A 24,661-nucleotide genomic window follows, 5' to 3' on the forward strand; every position below is an offset into this window, starting at 1 on the left:
TCTAGATTAATTTAAGTTTCCCGCGACAACCAAAATGCTAAATTGTTGGAGTGTGCGTAATTGAGGAAAGAGAAAGAGAGAGAGAGAGAACATAAGATACGTCAACCTGCATACGTCATCTACTTGTATACAATTTATCCGGCACGAGCGCAATGGCGGAACAAGGGGCATTTTCCGATGCTTTTTCCTAGAAATTAAACGTGGTTAAAATGAACGTAGCAACTTTTGGGAACACGCTTTAAACACAGGCACAAACAAGAACAATTTTATTGTCAATTTTGTAACTTCAAACGTTTCAAAACATATTTCCATATGAAGCGATATTTCAAGTAAATAGACCATTAGCATGTTACGCTAATGTGTGTCTAGCAAATTCCCGAACTATCACAACTGTTCTCGTCCATTTTAACCTTTAAATTATAAAAGCTGCTTGTTCGCTCATCTTTGGGAGTGTATCCTACACAGTGAAACGGTGAAGGTGTTTGCGTTTTTTATTGTGTTTCGAGAACTATTTCGAGGTTTTCACTTCTTTTGGCAATAGTAAACATCTGTGCGCGTTCGTTCCTATAGTTTCCGAAAATGGGAAAGGACTACTACAAAATATTAGGAATAGCGAAAGGCGCGAGTGACGATGACATCAAAAAAGCCTACAGGAAATTAGCTTTGAAGTACCACCCTGACAAAAATAAAACTCCAGGTGCGGAGGAGAAATTCAAGGAAGTAGCCGAGGCTTACGAGGTCCTCTCAGACAAAAAGAAGCGGGACATCTATGACCAGTTTGGGGAGGAAGGTTTGAAGGGGGGTGCACCTGGAGGTGGGGGTTCTGGGAGCCCTGGAGGTAACTTCAGTTACACCTACCATGGGGACCCCAGGGCCACATTTGCTCAATTCTTTGGAAATTCGACACCATTTTCCGCATTCTTCGACTTTGGCGGAAATAATCCAAGGATGTTTGGGATGCATGACGATGACATGGATGTAGATGACCCCTTTGCTTCTCTTGGCGGAGGAGGAGGCCAGAGAAGTGGGCCTGGAGGAGCATTCCGAAGCCATTCATTTAATTTCCAGAGTCCCAATAGAAACAAAGATAAAATACAAGATCCGCCAATTGAGCATGACTTATACATCAACTTGGAAGATATAACCAAAGGGTGTACGAAAAAAATGAAAATCAGCAGAAAGGTTTTGCAGCCTGACGGCACCACAAAGAAAGAAGACAAGGTTTTGACCATCAATGTCAAGCCAGGGTGGAAGGCAGGGACAAAAATCACATTCCAGAGAGAAGGTGACCAGGGAAGGAACAAAATTCCTGCAGATATTGTGTTCATCATTAGGGACAAACCTCATCCTTTATTTAAACGGGAGGGAAGTGATGTTAGATATACTGCCAAACTTTCACTCAAACAGGTGAGTGGTGCTTATGTTAAATTGGTTGTTCTCTCCATTGCTGGAGATTTTGCTGAAATTTGAAAATTTTGCACACAGTTCTAATTATAAAATTAGAACCTCAATATTGAACTAAATTTAGATGGCTTTACTTGACCTACTATGACGCCAGTATTAAAAATAAAGCATCCTCTATTTTATATGTTCTTTATTATAATTATCTATCTCTATTGATATTAATATTTCTGTTTCAGGCTTTATGTGGGTGTACCATCGAAGTTCCAACCATGTCTGGCAAAACAATTCCTTTATATTATACAAATGAAATCATCAAGCCAAATACTGTAAGGCGTATCCAAGGTTATGGTCTGCCCCTACCCAAAGAGCCATCCCGTAAGGGTGATCTTATAGTTAATTTTGACATAAAGTTTCCTGATAACCTGTCACAGTCTGTAAAGGACATTTTGTTCGACACTTTACCAAATTAAGCGAATGTGAGTGATTCCGGTAGAAGAATTGTACGTTTTAGTACAGTGGTTAAAAGATGACTTTTATAAGATGTTTGCTTTAACTTTTATAGTTTAATACCACTTAACCTAAAGATGTATTAAAGAGAAAGTTCCAGTTTCTGCAAACTGTTTTAGTTTCACTTTTAGGTCCAACTTTGGCAAAACTGCCCAGTTTAAAGTAGTTTACCTTCAAGAAGTTTTTATGGGTGTAGTTGTAGTCCACCCACTTTTCTGTTAGTTTGTGTCTCGGTTTCTTTCCGTTATTAGTCCTAAATCTTCGTTTTGCTTATTTATTTGTATATTCTCACTGGGGGGGGGGGGTTAGTAAGTGTTTCCTGTTTTGTCAAAGTATGTACATTTTTGTGTTAAAAGTGTATATTTCATTACCATTTGTAGATGTTGTTAGTAATGTAAGACTTTCTTTAATAAATTATTTTTTTTTTAATAATTACGTTTATTATTGGAGTGGTGCGCATTTCGAAGTAATAAAAGGGCGTTGATGAGTGCAGGAGCAGAGGAAGTTAAGAGATCCGCTGCCTAGTCCCGCTGCACCGCAACGCCTAATTTTACCGCATTATTTGAAATCATTTATTAAAAACGTTTTCTAAATAAACCGTTTTCAGCATCTGCGAGTCGTTTTATTTCCATTTTAAATCCAATGTCACCGTTGGGACGCCATATGCAGAACCTTAATTCGTAATTTGATTAATAAGGTTATCTCTCTGTTTTAAATTTAGCGGATTGGTTGAGCTGAAACTCAAGGTAGAGCACAATGCATTAATTCCCGTACCATTCAGAAAACCGTTTTTGTATTTTCGCTGAAACTTAAGGTGATAGGCATTAGCTTGTTTTTTAGCATATGAGATGTCGTTATGATAATCAGGTATTCGAGTCCTGAACGGGGACAAGTTCAAAGCAATATTTTTATAATCTGATTAATCATACGACCCATATATAGAAGCTGAGAGTTGGCGACCGATATTTATTTCCAAATTATGTTCAGTGGGCATATGTTGCATGCCTACCTTTCTTTTTTTGTCGATCGCCTACTGCCTTTCTAGATGGTCATCAGCCCCTAAACATACAGCGCGGACGTGGAGCAAGGATTAATGCACATTTCTCGATGGGAACAAAATTTTATAAAAACCTCACGAACGGGCACGAATTTTTTTTTTTTCGTGCTCCTTATGCAACGTTCTAACTCTTCGCGGTGGGTCCTATAGACGTTCTCTGGCTGTATTTCGGGGCGAGCGACATAAAATGTGCTCTAGAACTAAAAGAGATCTTTAGAGGAAAAATGTGCAAGATCAAATTTAACCGCCGTAAACGGGACCCTCTGTAGTATACCGTATTTTTCAAAATTCCTGGTCAACGAAAATACGACACAACTCGAGCGTTGCATCTTGAAGATGACACAAGTCACTTCGGGTACCCATTTGCGACGTCCTACATAGACGGCGAACTTTTCTGGTCCTCTTTGCCTTCAAGCTCCAGTAATAACGAAATAAGAAGGACGAATTTATTCCAAAACGTTTTATTCACAATAATTAGAACAATGATTACCTACATTATGTATGATAGAATTATTAATGATTAATACGTATATACACATATCCAATTATACAAAAATATAAGGTGTGGCCAAATTTTGAAAATTATAACTCTGAGTCGTTAGGCAGATAATCTCTGAGATTAGAGCAGTGGAACGCACCAGAGCCCAACTGTTAATATGCTAGTGACCAAAAACCAACATACTGACCGATGCGCTAAGGCTCTGTTTCATGGAAATTTGCATATTAACAAGTCGACCCTTAATTTACTTGAAAAACAATAACTATCGTAGTGATTTAATAGGTCATTCCGCATACACAACTTCGCCCACATTATAACTGACAATCATTAAAAAAAGAATCTCGCAGGGGAAGGTGAATCGCACGGGTCTCGATCGAGTCTCTTCAGCAGACGAATTTATCTAAGATATGACTATTGGAGGTTTTTTCAATAAAGATCGCCCTTTATAAACTGTGAAAACGCCCATGTCAATATCGTTTGAATTTAACGTTATTGTTTTCGGTAATTTAGGTGTCGCTAATAGTGATCTAGAAGAACTGAACGCGATTTAGAAGATGACGTCACACTCCCATCTTATATTTGCACCGACCGCACATGTGCACGACACATCTCTCTTGCGACAAAATGACGTCATAAGGGTACGGATACATAAAAAAAAAAGGACTATTTTTCGTGGAGCGCCGACATTTATTTGCTACATCCAGCACTTCTAGATCATTGGAAAAAATGCACTTCTCCACTTTTATTCAAATAATTGTACATTGAATTGGCCTAATGGTTGCGGTAAAAACGTCATAATGATTTGATACGTGCTCTTAACTCTGGAGCTACACCTGATGAATAAATACACTTCGCAACACAATTAATGCACTACTAAAATTTAATGCAATTTAAGTCAATTTCTTTGAGACCGGACTCGGCTATAATTTTCGTGTTTTTTTTTATTGAAGCTTGTCACGTGGCGCGTGCCACGTGTCATGTGATCAGTATTTGTGATTCACGAAGGTTTGCGAAAGTGTTCATACTGAAATCGAAGCCCAAACGTGAAGTAGAATATTTTTTTAGTGCAATTTAAATAAATAAATAAATTTAAAAAATCAATGGATTGGTTTTCCTAATGTGTATGTGTGTTGCATGCATTTATTTTCGTGCGGCTATCTCTTGTGTATTTTCGAAGGGAGTGGTGGGAAACAATTTTGCCGGATGATTTTTCGACGAAGTTGTAGATACTCAGTATGCTATCTATAACAAGAAAATTGATATTTTTTATCCCATTATCATTCGCGAAGGAACAAACTTCGATTTTAAAAGAAATCGTTAGAACGGATCCACTGGCTCGTGAGAAAATTGATGGGAAAGTCTCAGCGGTGCATTACTCATAGTGCGAACAGTACTCATGTCTCAACGAACTATTGTACAACTATTTGTCGATGGCAAATCAATAATTTAAATATAGTTTTTGCATAATTAGGTACTTAATCTAATCATATACATAATTTTTATTCCGCCTTTGAACTCATCACTGCATTTTGCACCAAGAAATCGAACGAAGGCTCGACACGCTTACATCGCACCCGCGAATATCTTGTACAAGCTACAATGCCTGCACGATATAAAATGAGTCAAGAGTTACTCATTTGACACTTAAGCGTTCTCTTTCTTCTGGGCATCATGTCGAATCTACAGGAGGGAGACCACACTTAAGAACGTATCGCTGTGATTAACACAAATGAATTGACTCGACCTGTAGCCGCAGCATTAAAGCACTGTAAGGAGTTGTGTTAGTCCTCAAAATTGTAGCAAATTACCTTGACAAACGTCATATTATGAGATGACGAGAGTTTTAACATCAAATTATTTATTTCAACTTATCTATACTAAAAACTTTACATATAAGAACAAATATAGTCAGAGTTGGCGCTTGATGTAGAAGCAAGTATCAAAACACGTGTTGGAACAGAAATACTGAGTTAACGTACAGAAAGTTTTACAACTAAATAATTTAGGAAAATTTCATTAAAAACAACGATTACGCAATTATTACAAATCTTTCATCAACCCCCGACTCGAAACCGATATGCTCGATAAATAAATTAAACTTAATTGCTCCCTTTGAAGAAGACTCGCTATAACCCTCAAATTAAACGTGTATGTTCTTTTGCTCGCGGGAAATTCAACATTTTAGAGAATATTAATACGACTTTTTGTTAAATAATGTGTTGCATTGATCGCTGCTTTCAGCTTTCCATTCACGATCGATTTTTCTCCAAGACGCCTTCGACCTTCGATACTAATTGAGGTTATAAGACGCAGGCAAATTGTGTTTTAAAATGTAGGAAAAAGCGCAATACCAACTGCACCGCTAAAAAGGAATATTACCACATTTGAATCTTTTGAATTTCTCGATACGTTATACAGTGTGTTCCAAATTCGATGCTATATGTTCTCGGTTATTCTCGAAACGGTTGCGCACCCATAACAATAATTAAAATAGAGTGTCGGATACATTTGCACATTCGTGTGATACACCGACTTTGAAAAATCCGGCAGAGGGGGACGTTTATTTCCAACCGCACTGTATAATCTACAAATTCCCACTGGTTTTTTTAACGAGACGACCCATACACTATTTGATATTTGGAGTAACAAAGCTCAGCAGTTCTTCCCTTCTCTTAACTGTCGTCAACGCTTCGTACTGAACTTGTTCTGCTTAGTTGCTCTTGTCGGATAAAGGAAAACCCCTAATTTATCAATCTGTCCAATTTTGATAATTACCGATTCGCGTAACTCATATCAACCGAGAATGGTGAACACCGAATCAAGGACACATTTCGTAGGGACGTGTACAGGGTCGTTTCTTGCATTTTGACAAATCTCGGCCTTTCTGTCCTCGAACATGCAGCGAAAAAAACGAAAAACATACGAGCATCGGAAATTATAGAAACGCCCAGAACTTATTTCTTAATGGAACACTCTGTATATCAGAACACACTTGCCAAGCTCAAAAACGTCCTTTTTGAGGGAAAATTTAATTTTTTTTTACACAGGAGGGTGAAACTTAAAAAAAAAACCTTAAGTTTTCCCCAAACTTCAACAAGCCACGAACTCATCAAAACGTAAAGAACCACCCCGCTCAGCTGCAGCTAATCCACGCTCAAATGTTTTCTCACAATATGTATCTCATAAAGCTACTTAAGTAAAACTGACTTAAAGTTCCTAACTATTATTCTACTTACATCCTTATCGAATAACGTGACTACCCCTCTAAGTATATGTACAACCTAACGATACCTTAGAAAAAAAGGAGAAATATTATTGATTGAAGGACACTAATATTGTTTTTGCATGGTGCTTTATAAGCCTGTGTTAGTCACAAACCACGCTCAAACAACGCTGCCGTGCCTAAGCTTGGATAGGTGCTTCAATCAAACCATCTTAAACTGTCTCTACACCACAAGACGAAATCACTTGCCAATGTCTCTCGACATCTTTGATTCAGTGACATCGAATCCTATTGTTAATAATTTCCTTGACAGGATGGTGGATATTAATTTTCACATAGAGCAGGCGCAGTGACAGATATTTAATTTATATAAGAGCAAATATTTATTTTCAGTTTCTAATCAAACCCCAGAACAGACTTTTGCTATATAAACTCGAATTCAATTTGTCGGCAGTTTAAAAGATCGTAAAAATCGTGAAAGGTTGTATGAGTCAATTAGTTTGCTTACAGCGCATGCAACGGTTCCAAATATATTGATGATAAGAGCTAAATCTAAAATCACGATTCATTTCAACATACATTTTCGCTTCTTTGTGTTTCCTGCGCGATTCTGAGTGTTTGTCGCTTACGATAATTAAAAATAATGCTACAAAAGGCATAACATTATACTCTAATTTCGGTTATTTCAGGATAAAATATTAATAAAGTTTCGGATACCTTCTCGCATTCTTGTAAATCTTGATAAAAAAAAAAGTTGCAGGATTGAGGCCTAGTGTCTTCATACAACGCCAAATTGGTGGTATTCACAAAAAAATATACAGTGAATAATCCTTACAGCAGGCCGATCCGCCTTTGGGAGTCATTGACAAATACAGGAGTATTCGACAGGCAAATTCTTGCAATTTTTTCCCAAAGAAACGGTTTTCATTCACAATCAAATATCGTACCCAATAGTTGCCTATGACTGAAAATCGTTCGTTTGCCTGGAAGACATTCATAATCGCCATTAAAAAGGTGGAATTGGGAAGGGCGAATTGACCCTCAGATGATTGCACCAGTAAATTATAAAAATTTCACTTAAGTGGTGTTAAAATGATGTCGTAAGCCGCCTCACAAACTACTGAAACTGCAATATTAACTAAAGCAAATAATCTACAAATAAAAATTAATCGACTTCAAAATAAATATTCAATACTGCTGATTATTTTAAACGCGAAAGGGTAAAATATAGATAATCGGAAGCTCTGCCTCCTCACTTACAACGTCGATTCAGTAGTTCATGCGCATAACCAACCAGTGACATTCCGAAACATGGCATGTGAATCTATTACATTAAATTATACTTTTATCACAACTGGAGAAATTATCAAAACTTGAAAGTGTCTGACTACTGAAGTAGTTATGGGTTAAATTCTTGACACGAAGGGTACTGTTATTAAACATCAAGCACTAAGAAATATCTCTCGACGTCGATGGTTGAGTCGAATCCGGAGATCGGGGACTGCTCGATCTGCTGTCGCAAGGTGCAACATTTTCAAACGTGGTGCTCCGTGAACAAGTTATACAAATATAGTCCTCGTCTTCGTTAATATCTTCTGCGGACAGGCCCACGCAGGCCATGTGGAACCATTGTTCGCATCCACCATCGCACTGTACCCAATCCACATTCTGCCCGGTGGGGCGTTGGCAGCCGTTAGCGGCGCAATCTTCGTCCTCACTATCACTGCTGTTGGAGGCCGTGGACTGACATCTTCGGCCTCTACGCTTACCTCTCAGCTTTTTTTGTGCGCTATCTTTGTTAACGTTTTGTTGTTTACGGCCGCGAATTTTCTTCTCACCTTCTCCTTTCGCTGCCTTTATCGTTTTCTTGGATGAATCGACCACATCGTCTGATAACCTCTTTCTTCCTCGCTTTTTGGAGGTGGCTTTAAGATGAGCATCGAAATCTATCAGGGCTAGTTCCCTATCGTTGTCTCTGGAAGCCAAAAGGAGTTTCCACAAAGCGAACGTTTCGTCCAAATAGACCTCCAATAAATCGCCCTCCATAAGCAAATCCTCGAATTGTTTTTTTAGCTCGGGAGCTAGACGAATTACATAATCTTCGCCTTCGGTTTTAGGAAGGTGGAGGCTGTACGCGTGTTCGCCCATCCTATCGTCAGAATCTCTGAAAGATTCTCGAGATGCCTCGTCCGAATCGTTGATCCCACTGTCACACGTGACTCCATCTTCGTTCACCCCGCTAAAGGGAGCTATTTCCTGCACCCTCTGGTGAAGTTCGGGATTTTTGGAAGCTCGTTTTAATTCGGCAGAAATGATCTTTTCAGTTCTTTGCCTCATGGCGGCAGCAGTAAATTTCTGACTTAAGTTATTCAACTTTTGTTTGGCTTTTTCTAATTCGGGGTTTTGAAGAAGCTGTCGGGCCCTATCTTGCCAGTTCATCGCTCTCTCAGTCAAACATTGCAGAGCTTCCCCTTCGGGGACCCTCACGTAAAGTTTCTGAAGAGACATCAACAGACTAAGAATAGTGTCCAGCCTCGGACGTTTAGTCCTTTGACAGTTGGTACATACGTATTTACAGTCTTTAAATCCTAAAGATACAGCGACACTGAGGAAGTTTCCTCTAATCTTGGTCGTCGCGACTTTTGGAAGCTGAGTGCAAGCGGAATGAAACCAATCGAAGCATAGTTCGCATCGCAACATAACACCAAAAAGGCCCCTGCCGCAAACGCAGTACGAACTGCTAGCATCGTTAGGATCCAGGGTCTTTTGCTTGTTGGTTTGCCTCAACTTCTTTATCATCGACATTTCCATTTCTTCGGCCTCCTTAAATAGCGCTACTACCATGCCCGGATCCATAGTATTCGTTAACGATAAAGATTTGCTATCCTCATCCGAACTCTTGCATTTCTTCGACGTTTTATAGCTACTGGGAAGCACAGTTCTTGGTGATAGAGCCTCCATTAAAGTACAGGGGGAGTCTTTTCTCAGGAATGCTTTGCTAGTTTTCTCTTTCCAATTGTTAGCTAGCACTAGATAGTCATTCATTCTGTCCACCTCCACTAAATGCAAAGCCAGTTGTCTCCCCTTTCTAATGAGCTCCTCCATGGCACTATAATATGGATAGTATTCAGCAGAGTTCATTTCTTCTAACTGTCTCAGCCAATCCCTTCCTTTTTTCATTGCATCGAAAAGTACAGCTTCCGTAGGTAAATGACAGGCAATTTTCGAAGCGTCTTTGAGAAGCTTGTCAACTTGAATAAGGACGTTTGGATCGTGGCACTTCAAAACTTCCTGAGCTTTTTCCTCCCACTCCTGACTTTGTTCAAGAATCAGTTGCAAATTAGACAGTTCTTCTTCCATCTCCCGATGCGGTGGCAAAGAACATCCTTGTTGTATCAAACTCTTGATTATATCAAGGCCCATGACATCGGTTTTATTTCTATAACTGTCCGCTTCTTTCATCCATTGCGCCTGTTTTATTCGCGTATTAATCAATTTCAAACTTGGCAATTCTATGCACAGGCCGTTTCCATGACCCTGACATTCCTCCAGATCGGAGAGGATGTTTTCCTTTAAAAGTTGCGTCAACAATTCCTCGCTTCTGGCCTCAAACTTACGGGTCTCGTCCAGTAAAACTCGTATGCTTTTGGCCTCATCTAGCACACAAGCAAGACTGTCAATTTCATCGCAGAACAATGTGAGTTCCTCAATTGTGAGCTTATACTTTGCCTCGTTTGAATGTCTCGTCCTGGTTCGCATTTTGTTTAAGTCTAGCTGATGTATTACGCTGGCACATTTCTCAGCATCTATTACGGCACTGGTTAAAGTTTGCAGCAGTTCACATTTAGGAAATTTCTTTCCGTCTGCCTCATTTAACAGCTCCTTTAAATCGTTTAAATTCAAAGTTTTAGGGGTATTTGGGTCAAGAGCGTCTTTCACTTTAGCCACCCAGTGGTCAAAGGACTCGGCTTTAAGTTTCAGAGCTTTCAACATTACCGGCAACTCATCGAGGGTGTACCTGTACCGCAAAGTTCTATTTTGTGGAGGGCACTCACAAAGATTCTTATAATGCCGCAGACAAACCAGAGTGGTGGTAGAACAGGAACAAGTCATCGCGGACAAGAAGCAAGTAGTTTTACATACTTCACACTGCCTTTCATCGTCTGGAAGTAGCTCAAACGCCTCTCGTTCGGCATTAGTCACACCCTGGAATTAAATAAATAATGCTTTTCTGAGTATTTCGCGAACCAAAAGCTAAATTTAACAATTATGGCTTACCCAATCCAGCAACGCTTTACGCAACTTCTTCTCAGTGTCTACCATGACTAGCATATCCTGATAGGTAGCTGCCGCTATTGTCAGGTCCAGTTTGTCGTTATCTAGAGCCATTTTGCACACTAGTTCGTCGTGGGAAAACACGCAAAATCTTCTCAGATGGGAATAGTGGAGAACACACTCCCTGCCCATTCGCAACCAATCTGCTGGAGCAAAGTTAACAGCTTCCGCGAAGTTATATCTAAAAGAATCCGTGAAATTCACATCTATAGTATCCATCCATATCTAGCACACGACAGATATACACACCGTATATTACTCAGTATAATATACGTGCGTGCAAGATAGAGATGTATCGAATTGAGTACCCATATTTCCAATACGCATATAGAAATATTAAGATCCACCAAAGGTAATATTATTTTGTCGCATATCGATCGCTTTTGTGGTACGACCTATGAGCTGTACCTTTGCAAGCCGTCGGCTGTAAAGTTTTTTCACATTTTAAAGGAATATCACTTCTTAGATGATTCAGTTATGCGTGAGCGCGCCAGCAAACAACACGTTCGTCACACGGAATGAAATTATAATCGGACGTTCTTCTATTCCAGATAAGCGAGATACGCCGCTCATGTATCTAACATTTCGGGAGTGAAAGTGAGTGTCGTATTGCCGACATTTAGTGCATGATAGTGGATGTTGTGTAGCTGCCATTTTTTCTCCACTTGTGGTGAAATTACACAGATCACAGAACAGAGCACTTACCCTTGATTAAATCCTGCATGATACGCTCTTGGAAACGTAACTACAAACTCCCCGGCATGTTGATCGGTTCTATAGACAGGTACCCCAGCATTCATAAGAATATTCGGATTCATTATCGTAACGAGTTGGTGCAATAAATCAGGCTGAGAATGAAATAATTCAGGGGCGGCAGATTTCATGGTTTCTTCAAACGCTTCGGCCTTACTACCTGGAACTCCATACCAAGTCTTGGCTTCGCCCCAGTGGAGGTAATTTATAGAGTAGGACCAATGATCTTCATTGTGCCAACAAAATGTTGCAAAGCACATTCCTACGTACATCCATGGAACCTAAATTGAGCGTTTAACTCATTAGTTTATGTCGAGACTGGGAAAACAGCTAAGAGCGGGTATCTATTACCTTCATTCCAGATATATCGGCATTTATGTAGCCTAGCACCGATCCTTCTAAGACTGGTAGGTTATTTAAATTCCAACTGGACTCGGCATATTCTTTGTCTCCTTGAAAAAGATTGGCAGATGATTTTGTTGGAAATCCAGAGCCGTGGTCCATTGTGTGTAAGTCAGCTCCGTACTCGACGGTAACATCTTCATCGATTGAAGACACAATTCGCCAAAATTCTCGTTCCACTGTGTGAGTAGGTACCATCTGCAAAACATTGCTCTTAAAAAGTACGAGTATGCATTCTCAAAGATTATTCTTGTGGGCCGAATTCCCAATCATCTATGACTAATGGGTACAAGGTGAAAAAGAGTATTGTTATGGCAAACCAAAATTGATTTAAGATTTGAATGAATTAAATTTTTGTGCCCTTGAGCTACAAACAATATTACACGTACATGGACCGGCATGTTAAAATAATCTGATTTGAACTGATCTGCCATCTCCCCAAACTGTTGCAAAGTGTATTCTCTCTGAGCCTGTTCGAACCCAAAAGCTTCGGTTGGTTTTGAAACTTCCTCAGCCACACACTTTGGGCACCTCCAGTCGCCTTTTGGGATTTCAGATAACGGTGGCATAAGACAAAAAGTATGGTAACTGTCATCACAACCATCGCAAAGCAACATGAATTCTTCAGCATCGCCTCTATTGCAGTTGTGACAAACGTATTTCGCCAACTGAAAAAGATCAGTCTTATAATCGTGCAAACCGCGCCCTAGACAGGCCTTTCTTACGGGATCAAAATCGTATTTAATGGTCTTGGAACGAGGTTTGTGCTCCTTTTTGTCGTCGTATCCGGCCATTTTTGGACCGGCTCCGTAGAACTGCAATCTTTTCAGCTCCTTGTTCTTGTCGTCCCCATCTGGATCTACCGATTTCTCTTCCTTAATCTTAAGCTCTATCTGTTGAAGTGACAAAAAAAGTTGTTAACACGCAACCCACTAGAGAAGCACGGAACTTACCTCAGTCTTATCTTTGTCATTCATTTCGAATCTTTTGGAACGTCTAGCATTTTTATCCGAAGGCGGTTTCACGGCCATGCGGTTTATAATGCCATGGGGTTTATAGTCTTTATCGGTTTTTTCATTGCCTTCATCTGGGTTTTCAATTTTCTGCAAAAATACACAAATTGGGGGCTCATTGATAGGCCATAGGTGCTACACCGATTAACTCACTATAGTGACATTTTTTCCCTCTTTAAACACATCGAAAGGGAATAACAGTCGTTCATAATGCTGCTTCAATATGGTCCCGACATTTTTCCCGATTTGATATCCTAATCGGATCGATACTTTCGACCATTTTCTCTGCTTAGTCACTTCTTCAAATCCACCTTCAAGTTGCACTACTCTATGTAACGTGTATAAATCTAGTACCCTTCTTTCTACCATAGGAATTTTCAGGGACGAGCCCTGCAATTCCCAAAATTTTGCTATCTGGTCTAGAAAATTGAGTTTAACCCTAGTTTTTGCCTAAAAACGTTAAATATCATAGATTAATAAGACTGCTCTGAGTTATTAGACATAGCTATACGGGAAGTTATTTAATGATATGCCAATGGCCATAGGGTATTAATCATCGGGAATCCGAGGCTTTTACCTGTGTCCCAGTCATCAATTTATTAAAATTACGGTTTGTGTCCCGTGATGCATTAGCACGTTATTAAATGTAAACATGTTTCCTCCTGGCTGTGGTTTTACTCCAGATCCAGAATTGATATCCCTACAGAGTGTTCTTGGGAAAACATATTGCCACAAATCAGCTTTGGCCGGAATTACTATTGTTTCTGATTTGACCATCATTCACCGTTGAATGTGATAACAGAAATAATATTTTTTCTTCATTTACTTAAATAGGAATTAATTGAAACTCTACACACTCCATCAGGAACTATACTGAGTGTTTCACATATACAAAGAGAGAATTTGTGCGCTTGCACCCCAATACTCATGTAACATTTATTTGCCTAACAAGTACTACACATGCATGTGCAGCGAACGTTCGGTTTATGACAAAAAACTTAAGAAAAAACACCATGTATATCAAAAGCGAATAAAGTTAACGGTGCAATAGAGTATCTTCCACGCATTTTCTCCTGAAAACTGGAACTGCGGTTACGCAACAATGTTTTATCTATATGTTACTGAGTTGCCAACATCCTAGAAATCCTTTGACAAGGTGCCTCACTGTCCATAGGGGCAACAATGGAAAATTCTCGATTATCAATTCAGATAAATGAAATATGTCGATCAAAACTATTAAACGCAATTAAAACTAATTCAATTAATACTTACCGGTGCAAAATTGGAAGCCCCACAAGCCAGAACATTATTTAAACATTTGGTAAATTTATATTTGCCAAAAGTTTCCATTCTAGGATGTTCTCGCTCATGGGGTATTTCCAAAAAATTTGAAATGCAAAACTTGTAGAGCTCAAATTGAAATTATTTTTTTTAATTCATGGGCATACATGAGCCAGTTCAAAAAGTTCATGAATCATCTATCGTACCAAACTCATCTTGTGTTCAAATGCAATACCCTGCGAATTATTGCAAATTTATATAGTCCTTCGATAGCCAAGTTCTAACAGACTGGTCAAACGGCCTTGGCTATATGCATTGTTTTAAAACAATTTTATCAAAAAGGAAATTCCTCCTCACTTCCTAAATAGGGACAGTACTGACGTATGGCCATGGCAGGCACAATTCATATAGGGGGAGAAATTTTAGGTGTAATTTGATTTTTAAGGATCTCATGTAAAACTTGACAATTTGCCAGATTTTAAAATGAAATTGAATTTCCCATTAGCAGTAAGAGCGGTGTTTGCTTCTAAAATAGTTCTACGAATCAAGCGTGTCACAAAAGAGTACTTTTCTCAATTCGCTTTAAGAGAGCAGTGCTAAATTTCCCAGCAGGGTATCAGGTTTCACGGGTCTGGTCAATAAAACCATCCAGCCTTTTCAGAAGCATGGGGGGGAAACAGTGACGAAACAAAAACTAAGAGACCTACCTCTAATTCATTAAGTCTTTGTATTCTAGGGGTGAATCTTAACTTGTCTACGTCAACTGCAAAGGGAGGTTGCCACCTCTAAAAACATTAAAAAAAATTATCTATTAAAGGAATCCCAGATTGTGAATAGATGATTATTCATTTCACATGTCCGAGTTTAAAAAGCTACCCATAATACAAGTACACTGTACCTACACAGGTAATTTGAATCATAAAAGATATATTAAAATGTATGCAGAAGCAACAGTGAATAGGTATAAATTACCCAAAATAAATATGGCTGCTTAGGATCATGTTGCCTTCAATAAAATGATAAAAACTGTAGTTCAGATTGTGTTGTTCAGAATTTTTAATTAAAGTTCAACATATGGAAGGTGGACGCCGTTGATGAGCATCCTTGATCAAAAATTGCCATTATATTGGCTAATATTAATGATGCAGCTGACTAATAGCCATGAATGACTTACCCCTGGTGGTTTAATTTTGCATATTCCTGTATTTTCTGCTATAGGTCGGATTTTAGCTATGTAAGCTAAAGGATCTAAAAATTCGTCATCAGTTGGATAAAACACTGGGGCCTCTGGGGGCACTTCAAATTGAAAGGCTTCTTCTTTGCACTGACTGTAGTGCTCATTGCACTTAATGGGGGAGTTTTTTGAACTTCCTGGACTGATTCTCAAACCATTGTTACTGCTTCCATTTAACTGCTTATCTTTTGTAGTCATTTTGAAGGGAAATCACATTATGTTCCACCAAACAGATTTTTAAAATATGTCATGACTACTTAATAAGTAGGTATTTCCATTTTCTTTTTGTTTTCATTACAAACACAAAATGTATATTAAACTTGACAAATTTGTTTAAGAAATTCGATAAATACCAGACATTTCACTGTGTTAATCGCTCTCTTTCCGGAGAGAAAACCTGGGTTGCGCCGCACAATTTGATATCCAAAGGAAAACCCAGATTTGGAAAAGATGTCTGTTTTCCTTATCTGAATTATTTAACGTCACCCGACATTAACAACACTATATATTTTGAGGAGGGAAAACGTGCAACATAACATTTTATCACTTCTTTTGCGCCAACACAAGAAACGCCACAAAAAGTAAACTAAATCCATCCACATACATTACACATTTTGCTACCATCCACCTCTATCAGCATGGTTTGGCATGAACATCATAGGCTCCCCCACTCCCTAACTCTTTCATCTTCGTCTCCGTCCCACCACCCGCAAAATCGATCTGGTATCCGGCGGTGCGACGAATAATAGGCGCTTTCAAAAGTCCCGTCTCACTCATCAAGAACGCCTATTATCGATAACGATAATTAAGCGATTATCGACATTTCAGTTAAGATAGATCCTTCCCCGCGAAGCTTTACAATTTACGGAGAGACGACAACGTGATCTTCTTTTCTACCTACTATAAGCGCAGTATTACTCTGTAAAAAAATTACGTGGGACAATCAAAATTAAAAACCCCCTCACGTGAGGTGGTACTCGACCTATAGTGCCGTTTGAAATTTTAAAATTGAATATGCCCTCGCGAAAGGAATTGTTTTGGTGAATATGTGCTTATTGCTAAAACGGGTCCCCCACGAGCACAAAACGAACATATCGCGGCAGTTTCTAACATTTCGAAGATGGTTCACGCAAAATTTTCTTTGGTGCACCCTGTACATATTAGCTTTCAACGCATGCTATCATTTCAATTTCATAACCGGAATTTAATAGAAACAAATTTGAGTAAAAAAACCGTGCTTACAATGTATTTTGGCGCCCAAGGTTAAGCGAGCGTGTTCGCAATGGCTTTTCTTATTGATTCTTTCAAAAAATATGAACTATTTTTTTTGAGCCGTTGCTCTTAGAGGTGGAAAAAAGATCCTGAAAAATGTATCAGTATACCACCGCTTCTGACGATAGACGTCATTTAGATCCGTCCTGACTGGTAGCTTCGCTCTAAACATTACTCACAGCACTGGCCGCTAATCGAGGACAAGTTCTTGTTATTGCACAATGCTCCGTTTAACTACTCACCCTTAAATGGCGTCACAGAAAACTACAGCAGGATACTTGACGCAGGGGCATGTAGATAGCACTACGTTAGGTTTCCAGCAACCCACAACACAAATGAGTATTGCTCACGTGGCTGCTCTGAGGTGGTAATTTCTTTCTTTTGTAGTCTTATTTTTGTCACAAGAGAGATAAACACCGTTGTTCCAAATGTGTTATAGTCCTGAGCATCAATTTTGAAAAAAGGCATTAACTTAGCTCCTATCGAACGAGGACATTTACGTTCCGACATGCGAACCCAAGTAATTTTGTAACCCTCGTAGCTGAAAATTTTTTGGGTCAAAACTTTTATCATTTTTACTGCAAATAAATCTTCGACGTACCGTTGGTCTCTATGATAATTTTGCATTTAAAAAAATTAGTGAGAATTGACTGTTCCGATTTCAGCGAAATTGAAATCCGCAGTAGTCATACGATACAGTTCTGATACTTTGCAGTTAAAATTTTAATCGGATAACTGACCTTTTGGCGCAAAAATTTCCGTAATATACAGTCCATGGAATTTTTAAGACCCAAAAATTGAACTTGTTCGATTCGGGTTTTCGCTGCGCCACATCAAAATTGTATCGTATAGCTAGAGCGAAACGCAATTTCGCCGAAATCGAAACACTTAATTTTCAAAGACCTGCACGCCACCGATTTTATGAAGACCAAATTTAGGGTTAAGTGCACATCACGATATTTTTTTCCGAAAAATTTCACACGCATAAAGCTTTTATTCACATATTTTTTTAGTAGAAGCGTGCACTTGCACAATTCCTACGAGGTAAGGTGAAAGAAATAAAATAAAACTAATATCTAAATCAATTTTTAATAATTTTTTTATTAAAAATGATACAAATTGCAAGATGAGAACGTTCAACAAATTCAAGAAATGCGAGACGTAGCCAATTAAGTATGCAAATTTTCAAATAACTGAATAGTATAGCATTATCGACCGTGCCTTGCACTATCTTTTTGATCAAAGAATCAGCAGTTATTTACCATCGTAATGCTACGATTAGCAGGGCGCCGTAGAACGTAACAACTGCTAACCATTAGTAGATATAGCTCACACTAGGAAAAAGTAATTCAAACATTCTGATTAATAAAACAAAATTCAAATAACATAGTGCCTAAAATATAAATTATCTCCTTCCTCGATTGGATTTGTGTTAACAATGACGCAACCGGTAAGAAAGCAGCGCTTACGTTTTCGCGATTAAAATTCAATATTAAACAAAGTCGAAAACTAAATCAAATTGGCATTTTGCAATTTGTCCATTCTAAATTCATTTTACTGAACGGCAACATGGTGGCCCGTCGACGTTGAACTGTAGTTTACTTTTTGTCCTTTAATTTGGCGAACGTCGACAAGCCACCCTTTCAGCGCTTATAAAAAACTAAATTGAAATGGATATGTCGCAAACTGCCAATTTAATGGCGCTTAGGAGCGGAGTAACATAATTTCATAAAATTACAATTTTCCAATTTGCCGAGGAATCGAGGCCGAAAATAAATAGTTGTTCCAGATTCAAAACACACTAGATCAAAAAATAAAAAATCAATTGCGTCATTGTTGTAAATATTTTGATAAAGACGGACGTCTACCGTTAATCAAACACCCCGGTAAAGTCTATTTGGCATCTCAATCAGATTTAATCAAGATGCTTAGTTTTATTCGAACACATAAACAGCCAGCGGGGCAAACCGGCATGCTGGTAAACCCTAATTTCTATACCAACGCATTAACAAAGAAAATTTGTATTAATATACATTTTTAAATGGTATAAGATGGTTAGAAATCCATCAACAGCAAGTTACGTGATGTTCTTTAACCTAATGAGGGGAAGTCACGTTCGTCGTCTACTTTAGGGGCTCTAGGAGCTTTCTCGTCAACCTGCAATAAAAAATTTTACTACATGTTGCTGCAAAATGTGAAGAAATTTATTATATCACATGCAGGTTAGAATTGGTAAAAATGACTATGGTTAGCCAAGAGGTTCAAAAATAGAGCGATTCATCGAAATGTGCCTTATACAAAAATAGGCACAGCGAACTCGCCACTAATATTTGAACTGCTTTCGTAATCCACGTAGCCGTAACCGCAGAGTTGCAGATTCTTTTAGTAATTTACAAATATGGTACTGGAACACTAGACGATCTCGATTAGCAATGTTGTTTGGTGATCAACTGAGAATAACCCATAGGATGTCTGTATCGCTACGCTATAGCACAATTTCATATCTACACATGGCACATTTTACTTAAAAATGTCGAAAAGTGCGCTAAAATAAATGTTTACATTCGTTCTCTATGTAGTCCAAACCTTAATAAAACAAAAATTATTTGAGTGCCAACTTACCGGCTCGTCGCGGAACCTTCTCTCCTCTTTCTCACGTGGAGGACCGCGCGGGCCACGAGCGCCTCCTCTACCTCCTCTAGGACCTCCTCGACCCCTCCCACCACCGGGACGTCTGTTGTCATAAAATTGAATGTCAATGTCCAAAATGTGTTTCTGGCGACCAACTCTTTGCGGATATTCCGAAGCGTCATATTCCTCTTCTTCGGATTCCTGAAAACCCTGCCCATTTCAGATAAAATGTTGCTTATCCCAATTAATACATTTCTCAAAATTCTACATATAGGGAATGAATACATTTATGTTAATAGTTTTGCATGTACCTCATCCTTTTCCTTTTTCTTCAACTCAAACATCTTCTTCCATTGGGAAAGATCTTCACCCTCCCCAGCTTTGCGAATGTTATATTGAGGCTTGGCGCGACCAGCGCGTTGAGCCTTCCATTCATCCAAAGTCAACTCCTTCGGTTCCTCCTCAACCGGAGTTTGTTCCACTTCTGTTTCCTCCCTTTAGAAACAAATATTGTAATCCTTTAAAGTAGTAAATATTAAATAAAAGAATTTGATTGTGTTATCTCCCACCAATTAACTCAAGAATCATTTTTACTGTTATAACATGCGTTTGACTTTCAACCTTTCTCAGTTCTACCTATAATAACAAACACACATTCAAATTAATCTCAGGCATACAGCAGCATTTCCAAGAAGTGTTGTTCAATCCAAATTCAAAATAAAACTTACTTCTTCTCGACGTCGCTGCTTATTTCAGGCTTTTCATTTTCTCCCCAGGTTTGATCAGCATCGCTAGGTCTGTCCACTTCAGATCTAAAACAAACCAAATTACCAAGTCGCTTTTAAATTAAGTCACGTTTAACTTACAAAATAAGATCTTTTGTCGATCCCCAGTTATGAGCGCCAGCACCGTCTCGTTTTTCTATTGGTTTAACTCCTCTGTAACCATGGCTGCATTAATAAGGTATCGTAACTAAGGCCATTTTCAATAGACTCAAACTAGTCTAATATTCACGACATAATGCATATTACTTTTAACGCGTTTAAGTTACTATCTGCTCTTATCTGAGGTTTTCCAAAAAGTTTTTGTATAAAAAAAAACATGTTTCACAACAAAACAATAAATAACAAGTATTCATACGTTTTATCAGATCCAGATTGCCTGTCGAATTCTCTCTTTCCTCGCCTGTCGTCAAACGTTTTTCTCGGGCCTCGAGGTCCACCTGGTCGGTTTCCAATGGGCCTACCATCTTTCCTTTCGCCCCGGTCTCCACGCTCACCACGTTCGCCTCTCTCCCCACGTTCTCCGCGGTCGCCCCTCTCCCCACGTTCTCCGCGGTCGCTTCTCTCTCCACGTTCTCCACGATCAGCACGGTCCACACGTTCGCCACGGTCACGATTGTTACGGTTCTCGAAGTCAGAATTTTCTCGTCTAGGCCTGTTTTCTCTGTCCCTGCAAATCCCATATGAGGATATTTATTCTTATGACTACACATCAAAAAGTGTCTTTTTGAGATAAGAAAAGGTAAAAAGCATTTTTATTTTAGCACTAAACATAAAGCGAATGAATATGAACGTATATTTGCTGGATAAGTAAGGTATTACACTCCGTACGTCGAGCAGATGCGGTGACTGTCATGCCCCAACAGATAAATGCATTCGACTGGGTTTGTTTGGCGTGGGAGGTGTAAAGATTACATATTTTAGTTGATCTCAAAATGAAACAACACTATATTGCTTGATTTCCCGCTATTTAATGGATACTGTATCATAGGTACAAAAATTAATGGAATTTTAAGATGAAATTAAAACACATAACCATTTCAACCAACATAAAAAAATAAATAAAAATACGTAAAATAACTAAATGAAATGGGTAAAGTCTAAATTATAGCAGCAATAGGCACTTTTACCTTCAGTCAGGATAATTCAAATTAGTCTAAGCTGTCGATAACAGACACGAGAGTAATCTGATCTTGAAAGTACACAAAACTCAGAAGTATTAACAACTCCCTGAACATTTTAAACTTGCACCTTCCTTTTTAATATTTAAATAACAAACATTTAACTTTTCTGAGAAGAAAACCAATTATTTAAATAGGCATGGCCCAATTATCAAAATACTGTGCCATAACCCTGATGTGTTGGTTATTTAATAAAAAAACATCCTTGATCACTTACCGGTTTTCTGAAGGTCCATTATAGGATTCGCGGTTCCTTCGGTTATTCCTTTCTTCCCGGGTCTCATTATTCAATTTATTGGAAGAACGTTCAGTTTTACCGTCAGCATTGGCCCTTTGGTTTATTTTATTGTCTAAAAATAGAACGCAAGTTTAAACAAAACCTTTAAAAGGAAATATCTGCACATGTGAGGTGCTCCATTAAAGCGCGAAGGCGGCAAACCCCGCCGTCTCGATAACTTACCATCCCGTTTTTCCTGAGGCTTTGTAGCAGTCGTCTCCTTCGTAGGTTTCTTCTGAGTATTCGACACTATTTTGGTTTTTGCCGGCTCGGGTTTCACTTTATTTTCCTTTTCCGCGACTTTGGTCTTTTTCTTTAACTCCTTTTCTTGCTGCTTTTGGAATAGAGTTTCTAGCGGATCGGATTCATCGTCCAAGAAGAGGGCGTACCTGTTCGTGACGCCGATCCCATAGGAATTCTCCATTATGGAAAAAATTGGAAATGGTCTTCACAACTTTAAGATGTTGGAAGATTTATTATGGCTACCTTTTAGCCTCTCACAATTCACACATTCATGTAATGCAATATGGCGGGCTAGTCGATTACACACGACACAAACTGAAGTTTTACTCGCGTGCACGATTCACACGATGATTACGAGAGAGATGTGTTCTATCAGAGTAGTAAACCTACAGCGGACCGTCACAAATATGCGCAGTATACGGGTTGAAAATCTTTGCACATATTTCTAGCTATTCCGAATTGGTTGCTTTTGTGTTCCTACCTTGTTGGAACGAAGCCTTGAAGTGAAATTGTCAGCCATCTAAACTGTCAAAAAACACGCACCCTTAATGGGGTACATTCGGTAATCGGCATTTCTGTATCTTGTCAAGCGCATGTCGGAATAGGGGCATATTCAAAATTTTCACACCATTGAGAGCTGTATGAATGAAAGGAGCTTGGGAGACGTAATTCCTGGTAATTTTTGAACGCCAACTTACGAGTTTTGTAAAAAAGTTTCTTTTTCATTTATTTCCTATAAAAATAACAAAAGCTTACAAAAAATTGTTTATTTCTCACTGAATTTTTAACACTTTCCTATATACGTAAAACAGAAGGTGAATTAACGTTAATGCACCACTTACACCTCCTTTACCACCAATAGCGTGACACTAAGCAGCCCCTCTACAGCTCTGAAGCCATTCTTGCGATTTCGTCGAGCAGTACGCATGCGTTACTTTTTCCGCGGGTTCCGTGTTGTTAAATGGGCGTTATCCTCAGAAGTGCCTAGGAATCGCTTTAATTTCAAGTCGAAGTAAAAAATAGATAAATTAGATTATTTTCCGACTCGAAAACACGGCAAATCGCCTAATAATCGGTTTTCATGAACACGACTAATTATTAGTCTTTCAGGTTACTACTGCAACAACACAATTTTAGGAGTTGGTGATGACTAGTCACTATAATAATTATTATTACTATAACCACAATTAAATATTAATCCTATGAAATCAAAACTATTTAATCTGACTTAAATTTTTCCTCCCCAATAAGTTTACTTTCAATGTCAGTGAGTGCCCACTGATGATCAACAATTTCTAATGCTTCCCATTCAGCCTTAAACGCGACTTTAGGGTCTTGAGGCATTGCCATTGCCGCTCCAGACATCTGGTCTTGCATTTGTCTCGATTGATCAGCAGCTGAAATTCAGCGTTAAAAGTCATTTTACAAATTGAAATTGTGCAGAAAAAACTAACCATTATTTTCACCTAACACCAAAGCATATATGCTTCTTAAACCAAACACATTTAAAAAATACCAAGATGCAGATGAAACCCACGAAGCATCTAAATGTGACAGTTCTATGCCTCTTTGCAACATAGACTTAAATCTAAGAGTCAAAGGAAATGGTACTTTTGCTGAAAAGTTCATTCATTTGCAGAACATATAAACTTCAGTATGTCCAGATATACTTGTAATAAAGCCTGAAAACATCCAATTAATCCATCCACCCACAACTATCATTGGCAGCACATTTGTGAGATTGCCCTTGACCATATCTGTCATCATGGATGGGTCTGTCATCATATTCTGAGTTACAGCTGGTCGCTTCTGAGTCAGGTATCCATCTTCTTCCTTATTGAAAGCTTGTCTCCGTGACAGGAAAGCAATTTTTGGAATATATTTGGCGTTTTCTCTAAGCATCCTTGACCTCATAATCATCTGACTGAAAAGATGCCCATTTTTCAATTAAAAATTTTGCAATTTGATCACTAATGTACAGGATGAAAAAAAGAAAGTGTTTTATTTAATAGTAAAGAAATTCTTCCAAAGTCATTTGGCACTAAATAGGACCGGCATAAATGGAGGGCCCATAGTCTCACAGGCCCTACCTCATAATATATAGGGTAAGATGGTATTGCAATGATCATTGAGCATACCTGTCTTGGAATTGTTGGGTTTCGACCTTCTTTTGCGTGGATAATAGTATGGATACATAATGCCTAATAATACCTACTAGAAAGGTAATAACAACAATCGGCAAGAAAACCCATACGCGAATTTGTGTGTCGACAATTAGGTCCGCAGTCATTTTCAACGAAAAAATTCAGAAATCGTTATCGATTGAAAGAATTGAAATTGTATACACGTTTGAATGATTAAATGTCTAAGAAAAAAGCACTTTTTTATGAATTAGTAGGTTTTTCGTCTTAAATTAACTAGAAAAATGCGAGATGTACTTTTTCCTTTATCCAGCCCCCTTTTTTAGGTTATATTTTACGAAAGGAAATATTGAAATTGATGTTGTCAGTGCGTCATCTGTGCCTCGAATGGCGATTGCGCGGCGGCACTTTTCAACGATTAACGAT

The 24,661-nt window shown here is 38.6% G+C and overlaps 4 protein-coding genes across 8 annotated transcripts; 1 reads left to right on the forward strand and 3 right to left on the reverse strand.

Annotated features, from left to right (window-relative positions):
• Positions 1-397: 397 nt before the first annotated feature.
• On the forward strand, positions 398-2,337 carry LOC136350556 (dnaJ protein homolog 1). Its single transcript, XM_066302395.1, has 2 exons — positions 398-1,407; positions 1,641-2,337. The coding sequence occupies exons 1-2, from the start codon at positions 580-582 to the stop codon at positions 1,872-1,874; spliced, it is 1,062 nt and encodes a 353-aa protein (XP_066158492.1). The 5' UTR covers positions 398-579; the 3' UTR covers positions 1,875-2,337.
• Positions 2,338-3,413: 1,076 nt separating this feature from the next.
• Kdm5 (Lysine demethylase 5) lies at positions 3,414-16,386 on the reverse strand. Its single transcript, XM_066302854.1, has 10 exons — positions 15,649-16,386; positions 15,182-15,259; positions 13,347-13,643; positions 13,134-13,283; positions 12,906-13,073; positions 12,570-12,848; positions 12,130-12,378; positions 11,731-12,059; positions 10,969-11,206; positions 3,414-10,896 (listed from the first exon to the last, which is right to left on the reverse strand). Exons 1-10 carry the CDS (start codon positions 15,904-15,906, stop codon positions 8,140-8,142), a joined length of 4,803 nt encoding a protein of 1,600 aa, XP_066158951.1. The 5' UTR covers positions 15,907-16,386; the 3' UTR covers positions 3,414-8,139.
• A 1,664-nt stretch (positions 16,387-18,050) lies between these two features.
• vig (vasa intronic gene) lies at positions 18,051-22,474 on the reverse strand. Of its 5 annotated transcripts, none has more exons than XM_066302647.1 (8): positions 22,035-22,474; positions 21,792-21,924; positions 20,752-21,063; positions 20,478-20,561; positions 20,340-20,423; positions 19,923-20,106; positions 19,603-19,821; positions 18,051-19,137 (listed from the first exon to the last, which is right to left on the reverse strand). In XM_066302647.1, the coding sequence occupies exons 1-8, from the start codon at positions 22,273-22,275 to the stop codon at positions 19,072-19,074; spliced, it is 1,323 nt and encodes a 440-aa protein (XP_066158744.1). In that variant the 5' UTR covers positions 22,276-22,474; the 3' UTR covers positions 18,051-19,071. The 5 variants fall into 5 exon arrangements, with proteins under 5 accessions (XP_066158744.1, XP_066158745.1, XP_066158746.1 ...); XM_066302648.1 differs by having other exon boundaries at positions 19,603-19,812; positions 22,035-22,472; XM_066302649.1 differs by having other exon boundaries at positions 20,478-20,549; positions 22,035-22,471.
• Positions 22,475-22,846: 372 nt separating this feature from the next.
• Positions 22,847-24,607, reverse strand: EMC3 (ER membrane protein complex subunit 3). The gene is made up of 4 exons (XM_066302655.1): positions 24,233-24,607; positions 23,765-24,018; positions 23,549-23,710; positions 22,847-23,491 (listed from the first exon to the last, which is right to left on the reverse strand). Exons 1-4 carry the CDS (start codon positions 24,382-24,384, stop codon positions 23,313-23,315), a joined length of 747 nt encoding a protein of 248 aa, XP_066158752.1. The 5' UTR covers positions 24,385-24,607; the 3' UTR covers positions 22,847-23,312.
• Positions 24,608-24,661: the final 54 nt, after the last annotated feature.

This window comes from Euwallacea fornicatus, chromosome 3, assembly GCF_040115645.1.
Source record: "Euwallacea fornicatus isolate EFF26 chromosome 3, ASM4011564v1, whole genome shotgun sequence".
Taxonomy (NCBI): domain Eukaryota; kingdom Metazoa; phylum Arthropoda; class Insecta; order Coleoptera; family Curculionidae; genus Euwallacea; species Euwallacea fornicatus.

What these genes read in the sequence shown, in the direction of transcription:
- EMC3 (XM_066302655.1), bottom strand. Translation starts at nt 24,384, where the DNA reads ATGACTGCGGACCTAATTGTCGACACACAAATTCGCGTATGGGTTTTC. An exon ending in ACCCAACAATTCCAAGACAG is followed by an intron (nt 24,019 to 24,232) that starts GTATGCTCAATG and finishes GCATCTTTTCAG; the next exon opens with TCAGATGATTATGAGGTCAA. An exon ending in GGTGTTAGGTGAAAATAATG is followed by an intron (nt 23,492 to 23,548) that starts GTTAGTTTTTTC and finishes GCTGAATTTCAG; the next exon opens with CTGCTGATCAATCGAGACAA.
- vig (XM_066302647.1), bottom strand. Translation starts at nt 22,275, where the DNA reads ATGGAGAATTCCTATGGGATCGGCGTCACGAACAGGTACGCCCTCTTC. An exon ending in AGAAAAAGGAAAAGGATGAG is followed by an intron (nt 19,822 to 19,922) that starts GTACATGCAAAA and finishes TGAAATGGGCAG; the next exon opens with GGTTTTCAGGAATCCGAAGA. An exon ending in GAAGGTTCCGCGACGAGCCG is followed by an intron (nt 19,138 to 19,602) that starts GTAAGTTGGCAC and finishes TTTTTATTGCAG; the next exon opens with GTTGACGAGAAAGCTCCTAG.
- Kdm5 (XM_066302854.1), bottom strand. Translation starts at nt 15,906, where the DNA reads ATGACTACAAAAGATAAGCAGTTAAATGGAAGCAGTAACAATGGTTTG. An exon ending in GCAAAATTAAACCACCAGGG is followed by an intron (nt 15,260 to 15,648) that starts GTAAGTCATTCA and finishes TAATGTTTTTAG; the next exon opens with AGGTGGCAACCTCCCTTTGC. An exon ending in ATTTTAACATGCCGGTCCAT is followed by an intron (nt 12,379 to 12,569) that starts GTACGTGTAATA and finishes AATGTTTTGCAG; the next exon opens with ATGGTACCTACTCACACAGT.
- LOC136350556 (XM_066302395.1), top strand. Translation starts at nt 580, where the DNA reads ATGGGAAAGGACTACTACAAAATATTAGGAATAGCGAAAGGCGCGAGT. An exon ending in CCAAACTTTCACTCAAACAG is followed by an intron (nt 1,408 to 1,640) that starts GTGAGTGGTGCT and finishes TTTCTGTTTCAG; the next exon opens with GCTTTATGTGGGTGTACCAT.